The sequence below is a fragment of the Lycium barbarum genome, chromosome 8 (genome assembly GCF_019175385.1).
Source record: "Lycium barbarum isolate Lr01 chromosome 8, ASM1917538v2, whole genome shotgun sequence".
Classification (NCBI taxonomy): Eukaryota; Viridiplantae; Streptophyta; class Magnoliopsida; order Solanales; family Solanaceae; genus Lycium; species Lycium barbarum.
Genome location: NC_083344.1, coordinates 120,612,399 through 120,636,998, shown reverse-complemented (window position 1 = coordinate 120,636,998; position 24,600 = coordinate 120,612,399). Strand labels below are relative to the sequence as shown.

General features: G+C 35.7%; 1 protein-coding gene across 50 annotated transcripts; it reads right to left on the bottom strand.

Annotated features, from left to right (window-relative positions):
• Positions 1-1,937: 1,937 nt before the first annotated feature.
• Positions 1,938-23,411, bottom strand: LOC132606970 (putative disease resistance protein RGA1). Of its 50 annotated transcripts, none has more exons than XM_060320724.1 (8): positions 19,272-23,410; positions 18,930-18,993; positions 18,758-18,828; positions 16,648-17,188; positions 4,845-5,627; positions 3,305-4,290; positions 2,716-2,801; positions 1,938-2,503 (listed from the first exon to the last, which is right to left on the bottom strand). In XM_060320724.1, the coding sequence occupies exons 1-2, from the start codon at positions 23,077-23,079 to the stop codon at positions 18,977-18,979; spliced, it is 3,825 nt and encodes a 1,274-aa protein (XP_060176707.1). In that variant the 5' UTR covers positions 23,080-23,410; the 3' UTR covers positions 1,938-2,503; positions 2,716-2,801; positions 3,305-4,290; positions 4,845-5,627; positions 16,648-17,188; positions 18,758-18,828; positions 18,930-18,976. The 50 variants fall into 50 exon arrangements, with proteins under 50 accessions (XP_060176707.1, XP_060176709.1, XP_060176706.1 ...); XM_060320726.1 differs by having other exon boundaries at positions 2,716-2,769; XM_060320723.1 differs by having other exon boundaries at positions 2,716-2,760.
• Positions 23,412-24,600: the final 1,189 nt, after the last annotated feature.

The following is a 24,600-nucleotide window of genomic DNA, read 5'->3' as shown; positions in this document are numbered from 1 at the left end:
TAAGAGTCAGCGGGTTCGCTCGACTCCAGATATGGGGTCGGGTCCCCATCACACCCTAGTAAAGTCGGGGTGTGACAAGGAGGTCGTTCTAGGGCTTGAAGGAATGAAAAATAATGATGTGAACTGATACAGACGAATATATACTATTTTGGAAAATTAAAATTTCCGCCCAATTAAATACTGGTCGTATTTTGAAATACGGACTGCACTGCGTCTCTTCAGTAAAATGGTCATAACTCTTTGCACATATGTCCGTTTGACCCCCATAATATACCGTTGGAAAGGTATTTCAAAGCTATACAACTTTCATCAAGGAAGTTTTTCCAAATTCCAAATATGTTTTGAAATACGGGCCATATTTTGAAATACGATCCGTATTTAACCATTTGACATCCAAATGCCAAATTTCAGAATGCTCAGAAATCCTTGGTACCAGTATATGACTTGAATTACGGCCCGTATACTGAAATACGATCACTGTTCATGGGCGTAAACCCCCATCTTACAACTGAATAGGGAAATTCCAATTCCCACATTCTTTATCTGATTTTCAAAGCCTAGGATCATGGTCGAAGCTTACATTAAAGGTACGGGGTGTTACAGTAACTTTAGCATAAAAACTGCTTGTAAAAGGGTTGAAACGATTAGAAAACCCATGAATGGATAGAATATGATTATTGGGATTGATGTTAGTATGAATTCACAGATAGTTCACCCATTGGAAAAAGGTATAAGTAGTTGGGTTCTTTTCCCCAATTTTTGTATTGTTTTAGTGGATGATTCGAATAATTATGTAGCACTATATTTCTAGACTTTGAACGTTCAGAAGCTTTGTAAAAGGGGAAAGCTTTCGCGAAGTGATTGCATTTCTGCTTTGAGGTAGGTTACGATCTACTTGAGTTATACTTTGATTAGTTGATTGTATATGTTATGAAATTACTAGAAGAAGCATGATTAGGGCTTCGGACAAGCATGATTAGGACTTCAGACATAAAGTGTGGTTGGAAATTCCTAAGTTTGACATTGATTGATTTATTACGTGATGAACTATTATGATATGATAAAGAAGGAGTTAATGGATACTCTTCTTGTTGACTTGGAGTAATCCCTTATTGATGAATTGATTCTTGAGTCTTGATATGACTTATGACATGGTGACTTGTGTTTCTTGATACTGACTTATTGATTGTTCACATTCCTTAATTAATTGTGGAACGGAAATACATTTTGATGAGAAAGATAACATAAATATGAGAAGGCACATTTGACAGGGGGTGAGAATGTGGCCTAGTTATGGGCTCGTGATCCGAGGTCAGTTCCGGAGCGAATGGTACATGAACACCATGGGTCCCCTGCAGGTCATGGCTATTGCGCCCTATTTTGAACGGGTCCAAGATAATTTGCAACTTTCTAGTTCTTCTAACTAGTTTAAAAAGGGTTAGAGTTGCCACCTAATTTTTAAGGGAAATCAGGAAACTTATATGTATTTGTGTATCTACTCTGTTTGTGATTCACGAAACCCATGAGATTTTAGATAAGGGTTTTATTTACCCTAAGGGGAAGGTATTAAGCATCCCTCAGAGCCCATCCGAAGGCAGTCCTTATATTTAGTTTAACTGAATATGAGAGGGGGATTATCTATCTATTTATCATTAGTATTACCTGTTTTCAAAATGTTATAATTTCAAAAAAAACTACACCAGGTGATAATATTCTAAGTATATACTGTGTATAAAAAATGTATGTATATCAAGTATCAAGAATTTATATTGATATGAATGTACAAAGGAGTGTAAAGAAAACATACCTCGTTCGTATGGTAGTGTATTTGTTAGTAAAATAAGTGTATATCTATTGGCACAAAAGCTATATCAATTGGTGTAAAGAATGTATACAACTATATAAAAGATGTAAGCAAATGTTGTTACGCATAATCATACCGCTTTATAACTCCACTGTACCCTGTTATGAAATAATAATCGTGCAAAACAAACAAAAACTTTGAATCATTCTGTTGCTAAGGGACTAAATTAGAAGAGGTAAGGTGAGCAATAAACTTAATGCAAACCAAGGGATCTAGGAGATTAACAACTTGGAAGAAGCTCACGCGGAAATCTCGGTCAATAAGAGTAGAGAAACCTTCAACCAAATGGATGAATGTCCCTCAAACTGGTCAATCTATTCAAGTCCTAGGTCCTTCCAAAAGAAGACTGCTAAAATAGCATCCCTGCTAAACAGTACCACATTTTTTTTAAGAACAAGGACCTGAAGAGTAAAATCGACGAAATTCTTCTGTAGCATACCACATAATGCTAGACAATTTTAGGTCTTGACTGGCTTGAAAGCAAGGTGAAGCAAATAGTGCACATACATTTTGTCTTTGTATCACAGCAACCTCCTAGCTTCATCAAAGGAAACAATCTGAGCTTCATCTCATGAATAGCTAATGGACATAATCAATGGCACCGCCCATGGATACCCTTTATTATCTTCACCAAAGTACCTTAGCAGATATGATAGATACTGAGTTTATTCTTCTTTTGTACAGGTCAGGAAAGGGGAGGAGTCAGATATTAATACAACAAAAGAAATGGGCAAACTAGGTGGAATTTAAACACAATACTGAGAGTGCACTAAACACTCCTATCATCAAGGTAAAAAAGTTAATTATATTGGCTGAAGCTCTGGGAAAAAAAAATCTTTGGAGTGACTCACCAAACTGATAGAAACCAACTTAGGATCTTCCTGACTGCTTGTATTCTATATCTCCTTGCAATTAATAAAACTGGTTACTTTCAAAACTGAAATTTTAACAGCAATAGTTGAGTGATGTAATAAGATCAGAATAGGGGAAACTAAAAGATTCTTAGAAATTACGGATGATCATATTATAGGAAGTCACTCACATGCATGGTAACTTGAATAAGCAAATGATTTCTTAGGTCCAAATGCCGAAACTCAATCATAAGTTATAGGCATAATATATAAACAAGCCCTCAAACTTGGCCTGAGCTAACAAGTATGCCCTCTAACTTTGGATGTGCTCAAGTTAGCACCTCAACTTGTGTCTACTTTGTCAGTTGAACACTCTAACTTACAAAATGATCATCTAGACACCTTCAAATTTATGTGTCATGTCATGTTTATGTGTTAAATTTTATGCGAGTTAAGGTGCCTACTTGTGCACTCCGAAAGTAGGAGGGAATACTTGCCAGTTGAGGTCAAGTTTGATGGTAAGTTTATGTATTATGCCTAAGTTATATAATGCACTAGAGTTATCTCAACATTAAAATTAGTTACATACCCTATGTTATTTTCATGTTTCTCATATGCAGAGTTTGCTATTTGTTTCGACAAAAGGTTGTTCAGTACCCGATGGACAAGGCCTGAATGCGGATAAATGAGACCTTAAAGCTGCGAAAGAAAATGCCAAACTTTAGAGCAACCTTCGGCAATGCATTCAAACAATTGTAGTGCACCAGTCGAAGAGAATGAGACCAAAAAGGAAAGAAGAAAACCAAGAAGAAAAATAGGCTTCAAGGGGAAAATCCCAAAGGACAGTCTAGAACACTACATAAATTTGCAACAAGCAGTTGAAGCATCATAAGTGAAGGACATGGTACTTGTTGGTTGAACTACTCATTCATTATTTAGCAAAAACACTTTAAAATGAGTTAATTGTTTTTTAATTTAATTAAATCTGGAAAAAGTTTACTATATTATGAAAAGAGACTACAGAAACGAATATAGAAAAGTAGTTTCACTTGGGGAACTGGGCAACTTTGTATACACAATAATCATTACTAATTTTTTTTTTTTTTGATGACATGGGAACCTGCAGCCGCTACCCTTCGGGTGTGCACAAGGTAAATCCAGCTCCTGTGCAATAGCTCGCAAACCACACAGGAGAGGTAACCCACACTAGGCAAGCCCCATACGACGAGCTTGACCCAGAAGGCAAATCCCCTGTTGTCTTAAAATGTTGAGAGATGATGTAGTCTTTATCAAATACTCATGAAAGTCTCCAGAAATGAGTCTACAGCGGAAGATTGTGTTTTTCATACAAAACAAATGTTGTGGTTCCTCTGTGGAACATAACCAACCCTATTAAATACTATAATTGTGTCATGAGAAAAAGGAGTGTAAAAAAGAACTTGACGAACTTGTTATATAGTTATAGCATTCCTCTAACAAGTCTAAACCAAAATTTACCCGATGTAATTGCTGGCAAAGGATTTTGACTTGATATACCACGCAACAACGTTCTAGCATGACCTTGGATCTACTAACCTATCAGAAAAAACATAAATTTTCAAGATTAAACCATATTTCAAACGGAATATAGATATTCCTTATTTGACGAAGAATTACAATTCGTTTCAACTGGACGAGCAAAATGCTGAAAAGTATAGAACAGATGCAATTCACTGTTAATTTTGCATTTTCTTATGTCAAATTAATTGCAAGAAAAAGGATTAAATTAACTAAAACTATACTCCCTCCGGTCCAAAATAATTGAGGATTTAGCCTCTAAAAGTTGGTCCAAAATAATTGAGGTTTTAGTCTATCAAGAAGGTATTTTATTCTTTTTTTCAAATTTATCCTTCACACATTCTTAATTCAATGAACAAATTCAATCCTTGTTATAGTTTCAAAGCTCCTACTATTAATTAAGGGTATTTTAGTCAATACACCTCCTAATTTTTAGGAGTAATAATATGTACTTGTATGGGAAATGAAAAGTTTGGAAAACAATAAATCAGATATGGCGAATGGAGGAGAGTAAGTCGTGGAAAATAACAATTAAGAGTAACTCAGAAACTGAAAGAGAAACACAGACTTACTTAAGACCTGAATTGTCCTCCCACCATGGGCGGAGCCACCTTGGCGAAGGGTGGTCTGGTGCACGCCCTTCATCGGAAAATTACGCGGTGTACATAGGTTAAATATATATATATATTTAATGTTGCACATCCTTAATACAAGTGAGAAAAAAATTTGCACACCTTTCACCAAATTACTGGTTCCGCCACTGCCTCCCACCTACTGAAATTTGTGAAATATGGGAAATGTTGGACCACTGGGAGTTTGTGCCACTCCGATTGGTGCAACTTTCTTCTAACTCTGGGCAGCCATTAATTACCAGGTGCTTTAATTTGGTGAGGCGTACCATGGCATCTCTGGATGGCAGATGCTGTAACTTTTGGCAGTTCAATAAAATTAATTCTTCCAAAGAGACAAGGTTGACGAGCCCATCTGACAGAGATTCTAACAATGGACAATCATTGATGAACAAACCCCGTTATTTGGGCATGGCATCTAAGAAGTCCACATGTTGTAGCCGTTTACACCCCTGCAGGCTTAATCTTTCAAGAGAAGTAAGGTTGCCAAGTCTATGAGGAAGAGCCTCGATCCCAAAATCAATTATTTTGATCCATGTTAGGGCAGAGAGTTGCATAAGCTGATAGGGCAGAAAATCCAAGTTCGCACGTCCGAACATCCATAATTTACGAAGGGACGATAGCTGCTGAATGCCATTAAATATCAATTGGAATGCCTCAAAATCCATCAACTCTGAAAAGGACCAATACACAATTCCCATAACCCAATGAGACGGTGAAAGCCCCCTGTGGGTACACTATTCAGTTTGGGGCATTCTGATATATGTAGAGATGAAAGTGAAGGCATTTCCCAAAAATGTAAAGGGAAGGAAACTAAGTTGTTACATTTGTTGACCATCAAAGATTCCAGAGACAGACAATGCTCTAGCATTCCATCTGGTAAACTGGTCAATCCATCACAATTGAGTAAATGAAGATTTTGGAGGGAAGTTAAATGATTCTCTCCAGTAAGAACAGGAATGGAACTGAAATTGGTGCAGTTTTGAATCCTTAAGCTCTTAAGATAATGGAGATTGTATAAACTTTGTGACAATTCACGGAACTGTCGGCAATTTGAGAACAAAAGATGTTCAAGAGAAAAATTGTTGTGTAGCATCTCATCTGGAAGACAAGTGAGCTCTTTCACATCCTTGACAATAAGCTCTACGAGAGATGTCAAGTTGCTGCACAAGTTCAACAATGGCATTGCACTATCAACTCCTTCAAACTCTAATTCACGTAGGATTTCAAACTGATACGGAGTACTTTTTAACAGTGGACAGCCACTAATGATCAACTTCTCAAGCCCAGGAAACATTCTTACGCCAACTCCGTCTCTACCACCAGCTCTTGTTGGTCAAAATTGCACTCCCTTCCACTCAGTAAGGTTACACATGTTGACACCCAATTTTGTCTCGTCTCTCCTCCAAAATATCTATTTACGCTTCTAATATTTTTGGCAACTTAAGAAATAATTATTTATATTTTTACTATAATTATTAGCTTTTATTTATACCGGCATTTCATTATTCTATTGTAGTCACTAGCTGTTATTATTTTGTTACTTATCCTTATCATTATTATTATTATTATTATTATTATTATTATTATTACTATTATTATTATTATTATTATTATTATTATTATCATTATTATTACCAGTATTATCATAATTTGCATTATAATCATTTCAGCATTTTTACCATCTTATGCACACGCATCACATTTATTTTGCGCAGTTAAATAATAGCGTTTATTACTGATATTATCGCACGACCATTAATAATAGGAAAATCTCAGTCACCTTTCACCTCCCCAGGCGGTGCATGGCCATATCGGGAAGGGAAATTAATGTTTGTAGCCCCCGTCCCCCCCCCCCCCCCCCCCCCCCGGTCAGTGTTCAACCGTTGAAAGAGGTCGATTCTCGTCTTCTTCTTGGTTGTCTGTTGACAATCTGAAACAGTTTTAATTGATTTTTGTTCATTTGTGAAATTGAAACCTCTTTCTTATCAGTTCCTTTTTCATATTTCGAGTACAAGTTTTAATGGTTTTTGTTCTTTTCTTCGTGGTCTCTGTTGGTTGTCATAGCAAATCTGAACGTTGAACCAAAGAAAAAACCCCACCTAAATTTTCAAACCCTAGCAAAACCCTATAAATAGTTGCTGGTTGAGTCGTTTAAGGACAGAGGTTCAGCCGCACAAAATTCCCCTAAGAAAAAAAAGAGAGTTCTTTTTAGCCTACTTGAATATTCTGAAAATATAAGCTTTAGCCGCCATCGAATCCCTAAAAATACAAGTCTTTTTAACTGCAGAAATTCCCTAAGATTAAAGTTCTTTCAGTGGCCGAAATCCACTAAAGAGAGTTCTTTTACAGCCACCCAAAAATTCTCTAAAAAACATTAGTTTCTTCTTAGTAATTGTAATAGCTCTAAAATCGAGTCTAAATCTTAATCTTGGTCTTCTTTCTTTCATATGTGGTTGAGCGTTCGAGGGTAGATCGGAGACTCGAAGCCCCACTTCGCTACACCCGAAGAAGGTAATCCTCCATTCCCTCCTTTTTATTTATGTTGCATTTTTTGTTGCTCTGTGTTATTTAGTTTATTGTTCCGTGATTCAAGCATGTAAGTTTTAGTTAAGTTATTTTAGTTTGATAGATAAGTCTGGTTCCGTGTTAGTCTGTTTGTGTGGTTTAGCATATTTAAGTAGGATAATGTAGTTTAGTTTGTTTAAGTATGTGAACAACTCTTCTTTATTTAGTTGATTTTAGTTTTAGTAGTTTAAGATGTGTTCATGTGTTTATATGCTAAGTTCAATTCATGTTTAGTCTCTGTGTTAGTTGACTTAATTTATACAGTTAAGCCATGCTTCTTGTATGATATTTTAGTTTAGTTGGTTAGTCTTTACATTAATTCAAGCTTAACCTGTTTTAGTATGTCTCATGTATTAACCTAGAGTAGTCTTTTAAATTAAAGTATGCTCTTATGTGGTTATATGGTATTTGGATTGGTTAGTCAAATTATAGCCTTATGTGTTCTAAAATCTACTGCTGTAATTCTCCTTCTAAATTTTCTGCATTTTTTTGTCGTTCTTTAGTTGTTCTGTTAGTTTAGTTTACGGCTTGTATGTTGTTGCTTGAATTAAGTAGTTCAGCATGTCTATAGGTGTTAAATTAAGTTCAGTTTGTTCAAGTAGGCTAGTTACATTTCACTTAGTTTAGTTGTGTCTATAAACAGAATTATGTCTGCTGGTTTGGTTAGTTATTGAACATGATTAATACTATGAAGCATGTTATTTAGTTTAGTGTGCTGGTTTCAGTTCTCTATATATTAGGCTACCTTGCATGATTATTTCTGATTCAAAGTGAAGTCTGCATGTGTTAATGGAATATGTTGGTTTGCTGATTATCTATTTGAAACATGTCAAATATCTGGGTATTCCTTCTGGCCATACTTGTAACTGTTCATTGTGTTTGCTTTGGTATGTCTTTTTTTTTTTTTTGGTTCGAAATATACGAGATGCCTGTGAATTTCCTTTCCTTTTTTTTGCGTTGTTGAATCTGCTCATGTTGGCTTAAAATCTAGAATCTGATTGAGTTGAGCCAAGACATCAGGTGGATAATAAATCTATTTTCAACCATGGGGTTGCTATGCTAACTTAAGTTTAGTTATGTCTTAATTAAGAAAGATAACCTTTTAGGAATTACTAACAGTTTGAAGTATGGTATGGACTGATTGATAACCCTCATTTGTTAAGATACTGTTCAGCCTGATGTTTTGATCATAAACTAGTTTTCATTTTGTGCTCATGAGAGAGCTTTTCGTTAAGGTTTCATTATTCATTTGCTTAACTTAATTGTTTAAAAATTGGTCTGTATCTCAAGTTTTTTAAACTAAATATGGTTCAAATCCATTTTTTGTTAACTATAAGTTTCTTTTAAACTGCTCACAAGGCTTGTATAACTACTGTTGTCAATGTTTTCCTCAGCTATTAATTAAGGAGTACCTAAAGAGCTGGACGCTTTTCTTTTTGAAATATGTGAAAGAATGTTGTAGTTAGGTAATTTGAATAAGAGCTAAGCTTGCTTCCCTTTTGATTGCTGTAAACACTTTCAAAGGATAGAGATCTTTTAAGTTTAGTAAAGGTGCCAAGTCCAGCTCCCAGACAATAGGATTTGGTATACGTATTTTTCCTTTTTGCATCGAGTGGGCAGATTCTCTACCTTAACATATTTTGTAATTGTTGATTGCTGTATGGTAGATTGGTTGAAATGCTATCAATATATACTAATTTTTTTCTTTTCATTTTATGTATTCTGTATATAATGAGGTATACTTAAGCTATACACAGAATATACACAATCTACTGATCTGTTTCGAGTTTATATTTTACGTGTTTAATCTTATTCATTGATTATATACTAATCTTTTTCTTTTCATTTTATGCATGACCATCGCATACGAGTCCGAGAGACTCGTCTTCTTCCGCATTCGGTGTTGGGCTAAAAGCCCAACGCAATCTTCTCGAGTCAGCCCACCCGCAGCAAAATAAATAAAGAATTCTGGGCTGAGGCCCATAACAGCAGCAACGACAGCAGCGTCTCAAATGGGCCAAGCCCATTTGAACTTCTTTATATTTCTGCCATTTTATTATCTTTGTGTATTTGATTGTTTGACTAACACTTCATCTTATTTGTGTTTTGACTTAGCTTAGATGAATTATAGGAGAATTAGTATGGGTAGTTTTAGAAATAACGGGTAGTTAATTTAAAGGGGAAACTAATAGTTAACTCCATGAGCTTCATTTTTATGTTAAAATCATTTACATTATCTATAACATTTATCTTAAAAAAATTTACGTTATCTATAATATTTATCCCAAAATTATTTACGTTATTTATAATATTTATCTTTACTAGAATCATTGATTTTCAATAACGAGAACACGTGCTTTGAATTAGAGAATTACTTTTTCGTTTCTTTATCATCTTAAAGATTTGAAATACCGTGGATGTGCAAAATGTATATTTAAGTATTGCAAAATTGATTTAATCATGCTTTTTTTTTATTAAGCATAGTTAATAAAAGATAACGGAAAGGAGAAAGAAAATCCACACCCTGTCTATATCCCTGAACTGCAAAAAATCAATTAATACCTCACCTTTGAAATTATTTCAAACATTTATAAAACATTGCACCAACCTGCATTCTGTTTCACTCATATGCAAAGTTATTATATTTTCTGTAAGTCTTATTTTAAATAGCATTACTATATTTTCATTTAAAGCCTTAACAATATTTATAAGTCCTATTTTTAATAGCATTTGAAGTCTTCTTTTATGCAAATTATTATATTTTCTACAAGTTTTATTTTAAATAGCATTTTTATTTAAAGCTTTGGCAACATTTATATATATTATTTTAAATAGCATTATTATATTTTCCTTTAAAACCTTAGTAACATTTACAAGCCATTTTTTTAAAATTTAATTGTTATATTTGCGTCTTTAGCCCTATTAATTAACCTAAGTTTGGACGGTAACCGTAGTTAACGGATTCTAAAGGATGCCTAACCCCTTCCCTTTAGGATAATCTAGAACCCTTACCTAGAATCACGCTAATTAAGCAGATCATTAACGGAGGTTTAGTTAGGCTTTACTTTAGTTAATAAATTAGGTGTCCTAATTCACCATTAAATTAATTAGGCGGCGACTCCTTAAAATAAAACAAATAGGGATCACCAATATGTTGTACTCTAATTTAACCCGTTTAAATGGGGTATAACAACACATATTCTTCAATACTAGTTCTTTGAGTAACGGGAACACTTGGATGTTGGCATTATTGCTGCTTGATCCAATATTGTTAACCTCAACACCATAAATATTAGGTCCAACACATTCCACCTCATGGAATCCTATCAGCTCAAGATGTCGTAGGAATTTCAGTTGACCAAGTGAAAGAACTTCCTTGCACTTTTTGCAACCACTTAATTTCAACTTGACCAAATTTGGTAGCAACTCTTCTCTGGACCATGAAGGAAATTTAGTCCCTAAATAGTCCACCACTGCTAAGGTTTCCAACTTAGGATGGGGTTGAAGACCATCCATCACATACTCATCATTGGTCTCACGGTCTTCTGATTCATCATGGGACCATAAATATGCTAGCTTGTGGATATTTGGCTTCTCCTGTAGATATGTCCCTTAACTATTAGAAGTTGATAATGCCCTGGCCATTATCAATCTAACATTTTCTTGCCCCTATCACGTTTACGGATCTCCAAGTCTGATATATCCCCTTTTTAACTTAGGGAAAATGGTCAAATTTACTCCTCTACTTTCACAAATTGTTTATATTTAACTTCCGTTATACTTTTCGAATAAACTTGGTCTCGCCATTAGCCTTTTCTTCAAATATTCCCTTGCCCTAACAGAGCCAAGGGAGTGGGCAAAGTATAGTGGTCAATTTGAACCTCTTACGAAAGTACTTCATAAATTTGCTCTCTTAGGTATTTTTATGTAGTTACTTAATGATAAGAGTAATATAGGAAGAAATTAATAAATCTTTCGTGATTTACTAAAACAGACAAGTAAAAAGAATAAAAAATAGTATAAGAAAAAAGTAAAAAGAAGAGTAATCTAATAAGGGACAAAAAAAAAAAGATCCGCATAAAATTACTATATATTGTATCAATATAGTCAAATAACAAAGGCCCAAATAAGAAAAGTCATAAGAAAATGAATGAGATCAAGACTGTAGGGAAAAAGCGATAGCCACGTGTAGCAGCCTCATAGAATCAAAGAATATGTGAGGACTACAAAACTTCATTATTCCCTCTTAATATAGAGTTATAATATAATGTTGCTTTCACTGAATCAATAAAGTGGTAGAATATGGGATAGTGATAACAAAAAAATTATGCGTCAGACATTAATACATGGGAAACTATGTGGAGTTTAAATATTGTGATTTGTGAGAATGCAATAAACCTTCCTATCGTGATATGATCCTAGATGGCACAAAGGGCAAAAAGATGCTTCGAATGACGTGGGACCTTTAGATGAAAGCTTGAGAAGAGATTGTAGAGGCTTCTACACCAAGTGGCTAAAAGCACAAAGGGATAAAAGTGTAAATTGTGGCTATACGATGCAAATCATGGCCAAGAATCCAAATTCAAGGCTAGGGATGTAATTTGGGCTACAATTGCAAGATAATTGGTGTTTGAAAGATGAAGGTTCCATATGAGGGCTATTTCCGAAATTTCCCAAGGAATACTACCAACCAAACAAGGCCCTTGCCTTATTAAAGGCATTTTTGTAATAACTTAGTCTTCTTTAGTCTAGGAGTATAAATACTAGACTTAGACATTTCATTTACTTAGATTGGATGAATTATGTATTGAATACTCTAAAAGAGTGATAGTTTGTTTGGCTTAATAACCTCTAGGATTTAGGATAGTTAATGGTGGATTCCATTGTTGGTTTTGAACCTCATTTTCATTGATTTCATGAAGAGTTGTTCGTTTGTGGATTTCATTTAAATATCTCTTGCCTTGATTTCAAATAACTAAGGTTTTATTGATTGAATCCAATTGGAAGGGTCTAGGTTTCATATACTTAGGTTTGTCCATAGATTCATTATCATTAGGGTCTAGCTTTTATCCTCTATTTCTCATTCCCTTTTCTTCAATTCTCATCCCAATTTCTTGTTATCCTTTAATTCCGCGTTTTTGTGATTGATTTGGTATTTCCCCCAAATCGATTTGTTACCATTTGGTATCAGAGATTAGGCTAGAGTATTGTTTCTACAATCCTCAATCCTAGGTTCGAATTTTGAAAATCTCAAAAAAAAAAAAATCCAAAAAAAAAAAAACGAAAATCTAAAAATTTGTTGTTATTCGTTGATTTTGATGTGAGATATGAGTTTGTTGATGTGAAAACCCCTTGAATACGAAATTTGAACTTATTTGGAAGGGTTTTGAAGTTTTCACTATTGAAGGACCTTCAAAGCTTGAAAAATTCAAAGTGGATTTGTTGATTGAAGGTTTAATTGGTCTTATTTCCCATTGGGCTTTGTTCTCCTACTCATTAGGAGTTTAGATCTGTAATTTCGAGGAAAAAAAGAGGTGATTTGGAGTTGATTTGAAAATTGGGTGTTCTTCATGTTCTTGAGCATCTTTATATCTTCATAGGTGTTTTTGCAAAGTTTAGAAACTAACAAAGTGGGTTTAGTGATTTGGAGCCAATTTTTATTGAATTTTGTTCTCCTGGTCAAGGAGGACTTAAATTGGAAATTTGGGAGAAAAATAAGTTGATTTGGGCATAGATTGAGTTTTGGGTGTTCTTGAAGTTCATAAGGGTCTTCCTAAGTCTATCTTGAAGAAGAAGACTAAAGAGAGTGTTTGATCCAAAAGTCTTCAAGTCAAAGGATTAAAAAGTGTTTTTGTGGGTCCAAGGAAAAAAAATCAGCCCAAATTTTCAAAAAAATAATAATAATTCAGATTTGTCACGACAGCACGCTACACCAGCAGCCACGTTAGCGACGCGCCTGACGCATGCCCAGTCACGCCTGATGGGCGCGTGGGGCCCAAATTCAAAGGCTTGAATGTTTCAACACATAGAAAAAATTTCTAAGTGTTGGCAGATTTTGGTCCAAATTGAGAGGCATATCTTTGTGTGTATAAGGAGTTACGAGATCCATAACCTATCTAAATTGAAGTTCAGCGAGTTTATTTTTCAAATTAACAAACCATTCATCAATCGGAGCTCTGTAGAAAAAATTATTTGAGTTTTAAAAACACGCTGCAAGCAGCCCGAATTTTCTAAGTGTTGGCCAAAAACTTCCCAAATTTGTCTAAGTGTTTGGCCAAGGTTTGTTTACTTCTTCTTCTCATTTCTTTGATTCTCCTAGCTAATTGACAGCTAGTAATTGATCCTTACTTGGTTCTTAACTAGTTCTTGAGTCCGAATTTCATTTCATGCCAATTTCTTCCAAGCTTTTCTCTTTTATTTCATTGAAAATTTATTGGCTCTTGTCCGTTCGCTTTGAGTCGTCCTTCTTTCATCTAAACAAGAATCTATTCTTCCATAAAGATTAGCAACCTTGTGAATTGATTTGGGATTAGCAGTTCATTGCCAACTTTGGAAGAAGCTTTAGGTTGAGAGGTAAACTTGAGTGCAAATACGAGTGACGTGAGGAACTTTACTACTAATCTTGTTTGCTTGTTTTGTAGGTACAAGGAGAGAGGTCATAAGGAGGAGGATATATAAGGATGTCATCCATAGCTTCAGAATCTTGTGGCGATGACATGAAAGGCTATACCTCTAGTAATGGAGGATATGGCTTTGATTGTGAAGAAGGATATGGGGAAGATGGTGCAACATATGACCATGATGAGTATGGGAATTATAGAGACGACAATGGTCAATTTGATCATGACCTATATGATGGTGAGCCTCACTACTCTGGGATGAATATAAGACAAGTGGATCTCATGGGTCTTATGAAGACGATGAAGGAGTAGAGGAGCTTGATGATGAGTCCCATGGTGAAGACGAGAGGTATGAAGAGCCTCATGCTACACACCATGGATATGGAGGCGACTTGAGGCATATTCCTTCCTCACACTCACACTTACGTTATAACCACTTGGTGGAAACTTGCGTGAATTGGGAAGTTGTGATGAATATGAACCTTATGGTTATGCACTTTGTGGTGAATATGCCCGTGAAGATAGTGAATTTGAACATGGCCCTTGTGAGGAATCTTCTAGTAGGTATTCACGCACATTGACTTGTGATACTTCCTACTCAAAGCAAAATGGTATAAGTGTGTGGGCTGGGCAAAGTAGGAGTCGTCCTAGAAAAAGTAGAGGGTATGCATTCCCTACTTCAAAAAATACTATGAATCATGTTTCTTATCCGAATACGAATGTTCCATGTTCTTAATATGGTTATGATGTGAAAGGAAGGGGGCGGGAACTATTGATAGGTATGAAAGTAGGAGAAATGCAAGGTCTCAAATGAGAAATGATCCTAAATGAGACACAAGCGCAAGTGAATGTCTCAAAGTGCTGATGGAGCAAGTACTCCTATTGAAGGAACAATTACTCAAGAAACAACAAAATGAGGGGAAAAAACCCAACCCTTATGAAGCGAAAGAGAAGATTGAAGTGGAGGGTTTCCCTAACCCTTCTAAAGGGGTACTTGGCACTTGTCCCAACTCCCATGAAATTGAGAGAGAAAAGATTGAGAAGAGTCAGGAAGCGAAAAGTGACAACTCTAGAGTGGAAAAATGAGAGGTTGTGACTTGTAAGGAGTGATATAAGGGAGTTGTCACAACCCCATTCTAATTTTTGTAACTTTTCTTTCTTCTCTAGTTGTATTGATAATAGTGCAGGTATTCTTGAAAGCAAGCCAAATGATGAGCCTCAAATTGTGAAAATTCATGAGGTACTTGAAGGCTTCCCCAGGGAGCAAATGGACTCCAAAGTCGAAAGTCAAGCTATCACATACAAATAAAAGAAAGAGGAGGGAAATACTTGCATATATAACCATGAATACCAGCTTGAAAGCGAGTCCATCATTTCAGTTCATTTTTTTGCGCGGATAGTCCTCTTTTGGGGTGGCCTTTACTCTTTAATTTTGTCCCTCAAATTGCTGGTCTTTAATTTTTACTCTTCGCTTAAAAAAGTAGCCCAAAATACTTAAAAGTTTTGAGTTCGAACCCCCGCAGAGTCGAAAATAATAATAATTAAGGCATATTGTCGTCTTCGGCAGACTTTTAGTTATGTCTTACAAGGCAAATTCTGCCGTCTCTGGCATAGGTTCTATGTAACTTCGCCTGAATGGGCATAGGTTCATACAAACCTATGCCTTGCGAAATAATTCGCCTGAATGGGCATGGGTTCATACAAACCTATGGCTTGCGAAATTATTAATTATTTTCGACTCTTTTGGGTTTCGAACCTAAAATCTCGAGGTATTTTCGGTCACTTTTTTAAGCGAAGGCCAAAAATTAAAGACCAGCGAATTGAGGGATAAAAATTAAAGACCAGTCCATATGAAGGTCAATCGTGCAAATTGCCCATTTCAGTTTATTTAAGTGGGCCTAACCAGAAATATAACAATAGATGGCCCATCACATTCATCAAAGAAAACTATAAAGCCCAAAGATTCAGGGATTTCCAAACTGTTTCGTTCCAAGAATTTTTACAGGGTATCCTTTTTTAAGGACATGAAATCAATTTTTGTCTCCGTGCTTCTCCATCTTCTTTGTATATGTTGTAGAAAAGTGTTGATCCTTTAATTTGATTGAAGAATACAATTGGTGGGTTTTGTTGAACTTGATTGACGAAAAAGACAAAGTGTCTACTAATTTTTGAAGGTTAATTGTTGGAATTGGTATTAGATGGTTAGATATCAAAATTTGGTCATTTGGACCAATTTGAGAAATCGAGACCTATAAAGATGAAGATGTATTCATAAGGACATTTTGAGAGCTAATGAGGCACTCTTTTCTATAAGAATCAAGACACAACAACCTTTTGTAAGTTTCTTTGTTGAAGTCCTTCAATCACGAAAGTTTTAATGAACAAAGAAATTATCCTGTGAAGCGATAGTAACGAGAAGTGCGTCATAAATTCTATTGTCTAAAGCATGATTATAAAACCACCATTGTAGAACAAATCTAAAGCCACCATTTGCAATCTTTCTATGGACCATCTAAAGCCACCATTTGCAATCTTTCTATGGACAAAAACTAACTCACCTTGAATTTTCCAACTGTGAGCAATCACAGTCTCCAAAAGCACCACTATGCAAAATGTTCCAATCCGTCTCCTGGAAATTAAATAGGTAAAATAAATATTGTTAAAGACAGTCAACAAAAACTTGAGATGCCTCTACTATCAATAGAAGTCACATTTCGGTCCAAAATGATTATGTCTTGCATCTAAGAATACCATGTAAGTGGCTTCTATGAAATTGCTTAGCTTTTTTTTCTTTCTTTTTTTCTTTTTTATAACGATGGTGTCCAGGCCAGCTTGTGCACCTCGATTATTCATAGGTACCGGGTAACTCTGCCACTAAGGGTCTGTTGAGAGCGTGAGACTATGAAATGGCTTAGCTACCTCTACCGTTTCTCCAATCAATCGATAATATGGGCACCTTTGTACCACAGAATATGTTCCATTCACATGCCAAAGGGTCAGTTTTCCCCTCTCTACATTTTTCCAATCGTGACAAGCCAATGTCATGCCGATCAAATACTTCACTTTCCTATCCCAAGGAAGACTGCTAGAAATGCATCCCTGTTAAAAAGTACAGCATTTCCATAAGAAAAAAGAGCCGAAATGTAAAACCGACGAAATTGTTCCTGGCCATATACTTCCGCACAAATTTAAGTATTGGCTGGCATGAAAGCAAGGTGAAGCTAGTAGTGGACATACATTGTCTTTGTATCACAACAACCTCCTAGGTTCATCTCATGAATAGCTCATGAACAGAATGTAATGGCACGTTTGTGGATACTCTTTATTATTTTTGTGGATAACCTCAGAATGTAATGTTACGTTCGTGGATACTCTTTATTATTTTTGTGGATAACCTTTATTATCTTCACCGAAGTACCTGAACAGATATGATATTTACTGAGTTTATTCTTCTTTTGTACAGGTCGGGAGAGAGGAGGTGTCAGATCTTAATACAACAAAAAAAAAAAAAAAAAGGAATTATATGGAGTGAAGCACTACTGACAGAAACCGATCTTACTAACAGCTTACATTCTAAATCTCCTTGCAATTAATTAAACTTGTTACTTTCAAAACTGAAATTTTAACAACAATAGTTGAGTGATGTAATAAGAAGATCAGAATAGGGGAAACTAAAAGATTCTTAAAAACATGGATGATCATATTATAGGAAGTCCCTCACGTGGTAACTTGAATAGACAAATAATTTCTTAGGTCCAATATTTTCCGGTGAGAAATTATTTAAGGGTTGGGAACTACTAATTATATGAATTTTGTTGAACTACTAATTATTATTTTTAATGATAAGGTACATGTATTTTACTAATGTTTAGAACTAAGAAAGTAATACAATATACAAGAAAAAGCACAAAGAAGGAACTTCAATTTTACATTACGGTTGCAAAATCATAGTTTCGAAAAATTCCTAAAGAAAAAGCTTAGTAACAAATTATTCCAAGTAGTTGTTATACATTATTTTCAACTGAATATGTGAATGGGACAATAATATTAAGAAATATATTTTGTATTTTAATACTAGAAAGAAAAAGAAAGAAAGATCTTTATTAAAAATCAAATAATTCTCACCGGAAAATATTACATGAGGGGGTTATCGATATATGGAGGGGTATCGTTTCCCAACCCTTAAATGTTAAGGGGTAAAGTGGGATTGACTCCATAAATTTGAAACAAACGGTTGAAGCATCATAAGGGAAGGACATGGTACTTGTTGGCTGAACTACTCATTCATTATTTAGCAAAAATACTTAAAATGAGTTAATTGTTATTTATTTTCATTAAATCTGAAAAAAGTTTTATATTTTATCAAAAGTGACAACAGAAAAGAATATAGAAAAATAGTTTCACTTGGACAAATGAGCAACTTGTATACTCGATAATCATTACTTATGTAGTGTTTGGGAAATGTAAAAAGTGTTTTTAAGCACTTACTTTTAAGCCAAAAAAATACAAAAATTAGCTAAAAGCTAAAAGTTGGGTATCTCCAACCAATGGTTTTTAGCTTATAAGCTACTTTTAAAAAAAAAAAATCAATCCCAACACCCTCTTAGTTATTTGTTGGTATCCAACCATTATGAAGAGTAAAATGCTGAGAGATTATGTAATCTTTACCAAATGCTCATGAAATAGTCTGTTCTTTAACAAAACAAATTTGGTGGTTCTTCTATGGAACATAACCAACCCTGTTAAATAGTAAAATTGTGTCATGAGAAAAAAGAAGTGCCAAAAAGAACTTGACAAACTTGTTATAGCATTACTCTACCGAGTCTTAATGAAAATTTACCTAAAGTGCAGCCCGTGGATTTTGACTTGATATACCACAACAACGTTCTAGCATGACCCTGGATCTAGTAACCAATGAGAAAAATACATAAATTTTCATGATTAAACCATATCTTAAAAGGAATATAGATATTCCTTGATGAAGAATTAGAAGACGAACAATTCGTTTCAAGTGGACAAACAAACTGTAGCACAGATGCAATTCACTGATAATTTTGCATTTTTTTATGTCAAAATAATTGCAAGAAAAAGGATTAAATTAATTAAAACTTCTTTTGGAACTCGCGGAAAATCATATAATTAAAAAATAGACTCAGAAACTGAAAGAGAAACAGAGACTTACTTAAGTCCTGAATTGTCCTCCCACCGACCATAATTTGTGGAATATGGGAAATGTTGGACCACTGGGAGTTTGGGCCACTCCGATTGGTGCAACTTTCTTCTAACTCTGGGCAGCCATAAATATACAGATCCCTTAATTTGTTGAGGCGTACCATGGCATCTTTGGATGGCAGATGCTGTAGTTTTTCGCAGTCTGATAAAAATAACACTTCCAAAGAAACAAGGTTGACGATCCTATCCGACAGAGCTTCTAACAATGGACAATCTTTGATCAGCATACTCCGTAATTTGGGCATGGCATCTAAGAAGTCCAGATGTCGTAGCCGTTTGCACCTTACTAGGTCTAATGCTTCAAGAGAAGTAAGATTGCCAAAACTATGAGGAAGAGCCTCGATTCCGAATTCAATTATTGTGATCCCTGTTAGGGAAGATAGTTGCATAAGCTGATGGGGCAGAGAAGAATCCAAGTTCGCACGTCCAAACACCCATAATCTACTAAGGGACGATAGCTGCTCAATGCCATTAAATACCAATTGGAATGCCTCAAAATCCATCAACTCTGAGAAAGGACCAATAAATAAATCCCTTAACCCAGTGAGACGGTGAAGGCCCCCTGTGGGTACACTATTCAATTTGGGGCATTCTGTGATATCTATACATGAAAGTGAAGGCATTTCCCCAAAATGTAAAGGGAAGGAAACTAAGTTGTTACATCTGTAGACCCTGAAATATTCCAGAGACCGACAATGCTCTAGCATTCCACTTGGTAAACTAGTCAATCCATCACAATTGGACAACTCAAGATTTAGGAGGGAAGTCAAATGATTCTCTCCACTGGGAACAGGAATGGAACTAAAGTTGGTGCAGCTATTAATCCTTAAGCTCTTAAGAGAATGGAGATTGTACAAGCTTTGTGGCAATTCACGAAACTCTCGGCAATTATAGACTGATAGATGTTCAAGAGAAAAATTGTTGCGTAGCATCTCATCTGGAAGACAAGTGAGCTCTTTCACATCCTTGACAATAAGCTCTATGAGAGATGTCAAGTTGCTGCACAAGTTCAACAATGGCATTTCACTGTCAACTCCTACAATGCTCAATTCACGTAGGACTTCAAGTTGATTCGGAGTACTTTTTAATAGTGGACATTTACTAATGCTCAACTTCTCAAGCCCAGGAAACATTCTTACTCTAACTCCGTCTCTACCACCAGTTCTTGTTGGTAACAATTCCACTCCCTTCCACTCAGTAAGACTAGGCATATCCTTCAATAATAGTTCTTTGAGTAATGGGAAGACTTGGATGTTGGCGTTATTGCTGCTTGATCCAATATTGTTAACCTCAACACCATAAAATTTATGTCCGACACATTCCACCTCATGGAATCCTATCAGCTCAAGATGGCGTAGGAATTTCAGTTGACCAAGTGAAGGAACTTCCTTGCACTTTTTGCAACCACTTAATTTCAACTTGACCAAATTTGGTAGCAATTCTTCACTGAACCATGAAGGAAATCTAGTTCCCAAATAGCCCACCACTGCTAAGGTTTCCAAGTTAGGATGTGGTTGAAGACCATCCAAAACATACTCATCATTGATCACACAGTCTTCTGATTCATTATGGGACCATAAATATGCCAGCTTGAAGATATTTGGTTTCTCGTGTAGACATGCTCTTCTAGCTTCTTCTCTACTACGAACCAATTGTAGACTATTGATTGTCAATTCGCCTTTAAGGTTCATCAAAGGACCTAATTCTTTTATTTGACGACCTTCCTCTAAACCGACCTTGAAAAACTGTAGGGTTTGAAGACAAGTCAATTGTCCCATCTTAAGTGGCATCTGAAAGAGCTTATTATTAATACACCATTCTCCCCAACTCGTAAAATAATTAGATGTATAATATATGTGTCTCAAACTTATCATATTTCCCATCTCATCCGGAATCTCCTCGAGTAAAGAGCAGTTATTGACTCTAAATGTTTGCAAATTGTAGAGCTTGCAAATGGAGTTGGGCAAGGCTTTGATCTTAGTGTTGGAGAGATCAAGATATCTCAAGTATATTAGCTTGCCGATTGAGGCTGAAACCTCCTTGATGCTTGACCTGGATAAATCTAAAACTCTCAAGAATTGAAAGCTCAATAGCATATCTTCAGATAAATAATTGCTTCCCCAGAGCAATGTGCACAAACGTCCCGGCTCATTTATCTTATCTATTTGATCCCTTGGTGAATCCCATCCAAAGTATCGAACTTGAGAAAGACTTTCTCCACATTTGTCCTTCAGATCAAATAGCTTAGATTTTAAAATATCTCCAGCCAAGTCATGCAGAAGATCATGCGCCTTACAGTGTGTTATATTCTTATGCTCGTCTAGCTTAACATCTTGCAGCAAGGAATTTTGCAGCAGAAGTTGAAAAAACTTGTTCCCAACATCTTCCATCACAGTGGTCTCTTGACATGGACGAAGAAATCCCTCTGCCATCCAAAGTTGGATTAGTTGGTCCTTTTCAAACTGAAAATTTTTTGGGAACATTGCAAAGTAAGCAAAACACTTTTTCAGATGTGGAGATGGTAGATAAACATAGCTGAGTTTTAGTATTTTCTTTATGCTATTTTCCCCATTATCATCTTCACCTACAACAAGGGGGTTGCCATCAAGAATTGCCTGCCATTCATGTCTTTCCTTGTTGCGTAAGAGGCCTCCCAACACACTTGCTGCCAAAGGTAGACCTTGACACATTTCAACAATCCTGTTTTCCATGCTTACCATTTCTTCTGGAACCTCCCTATCAGCAAATGCTTTTTGTTTGAAAATGGACCAACAATGATCTTCTGCTAATCTTCCCAACATATGAAGATCTACTTCTACTGTGGATGCCACCCCCCTCATACGAGTTGTCACGAGAATGCAGTTTCCTCTGGATGTGTTTATTCCTTTCAATGTGTCCACGAAATCATGCCACAACGTAAGGTCAACACGCCACAAATCATCCAGGACAAGTAAATACCTTTTTCCTCCTAATTCTTCTCGGAGCTTCTTGACTATTATATCCCTACTTTGGACCTCAAGTTTCCTCCCTGTCAATGATTCAAGGATCTGTTCGAGAAAGCTCTTCGTTTCTGACATTTCAGGTAGACACAACCAAACTCTCTTTTCAAAGTGTTTCTCGATGTGTTCATCATTGAAAATTCTCTTAACCACAGTTGTTTTCCCTAAACCCCCCATACCTACTATGGGAATGGTGCACAGAACAACATCTTCGCTCATATTCAAAATCTTCTCCTTTATTTCAGCAACATCCTTGTCTCTACCAACAACATCCGAAGAAACTACTACAGAATCTGTTTCTCGAATTGGTAGTATTTGTCGAGAAGGAACTGTCAGTGACTGGAGACCAAGGTCTCTGGCTAACTGATTGATAGCCTTCAGGTCTTCATTGATGTATTTGATTTTTCGAGACATTTTGCTCTTAAAAGCAGTATGAGAAAAGAAGTTACTGACCTTTTTCATGGGTTTGTTTCGGATCTTCATCACTTCTTTTCTGAGAGATTCATATCTGAATTGGTCAAACACATTTTCAGCATCTTCAGCAATTCTCTCAAGCTTCTTCAGCCATTGTTCCACAGCCTGATCGTTAACTTGTTGTCTTTCAGCATCATGAATGAAAGCTTGGATCATGGATACATTTTGTGTCAGCATTTTGACATCTTTCTTGCAGTCCCTTAAACTTTTGACTTCCTCAATAGTAAGAGAAAGCAGCTTATCAAGCACAACTTGAACAGTAGCACCAATTACAGGATCAGCCATCGTTGCGATGCTTTTTCACAAATTCTTTTTTCTATACACTAAAGTCTTCTCAGTGTTCTTGCCAAGTCTTCTTTTGCTAGTTGTTTATGGACAATAATTTGAATAAAGATATTTTTTTGGTGGTGGTTGTGTGGTTTTTATTACTAATGAATGGTAATCACTTTCCAATTAGTTGGTGACGTATATTGGGGTTGTTTTTTCTCTCAGTTTTGTCTTGATTTATGCAGTTTAACTATTTTATCTATTCTCCTATTACTGACGCTCCGAGTAGAATTATATGGCATCATATTAAGTCAGGCAAGTATGAGGTTAAATCTGATTACCATTTCGCTAGGGAACTTGCAAGATGCAGAGAAGTCGGCTTTGCTAGAACCTCCTAATCTAGTTTTCACTCTATTGCGACATCGTTTTGGGATTTCTTTTATGGTCTTTGAATATGAAGAACTAGTATAAATAATTTATCAGAAAATGTATTCTAAATGTGCTACCTGTTATTGTAATATTTCTAAACGACTTAACCATATTTGTGACGTTTGTAAGGTATATGGCTTAGAAAAAGAGACAATCGGTCAAGTGCTTTTTTGATGTTCCAAAGCACAATTGGGTTGAAAATTTTGCCCTATTAATTGGCCAAACTTACAAAATATTGTACTAGTGAATTTGTCGGATGGGGAAATGAATTTTTTTCATAATATTTATCAATCCTGATTCAACTAAACTTGTTAAGTTTTTCTCTTATGTGGAAAAAATTGGAAGATTAGGAACTTATTGAACTTTAATGGTGATAGATATGAACCCAGTTTAATTTCCATGAATATGAAAATACTTTGACTACCACATCATTTTTCTACTTATGTACCTAGCTAATTGCATTAATGATAAAAGATTTAACGTGGCATAAGATGGTATTGTTATATTTACAAATGATGGGTTACGATCGAAAAAGTGGTTGGCAAGCATTAAAGTGGTGATCATTTGCTTCAAGGCTTTGGCGACCCAATTCAATTTGTTCGGGATGCTAAGGCCATTATTGGTGAAGCACTAGCCATTTGTGAGGCCTCGGAACAAAACTATGATTAATAGATGGTCAAAGGTTCATACCTTATCAGAGGTAATGTGGTGGGCATGATACTAAAGAGGCTGGAAGTCTCATGGAGGATGGTTTAATAACATTTGTATTGTTTGAGGTAATGTGATGGGCATGATACTAAAGAGGCTGGAAGTCTCATGGAAAATGGTTTAATAACATTTGTATTGTTTGATTTGACTGTATGGTACTGTATAATAACTTGTAAGTTTACTAAAATACCCTTAACTCTTAATTAGAAATTAGTTTATATATATATTAATAAAACTCAGGTAAAGAATAAAATAGGAACTTTAAAAAATAAGTAGGTAGTGAGTGGGGGTGGTGGTGGTGTAAGGTGGGGTGAGGATGGGGGTAGTGGGTGGTAGGGTAGGGTTGGGTGGTGGTGAGGGGTAGTGGGTAGTGGAGGGGTGGGTGGTGTGACATGGGTGGTT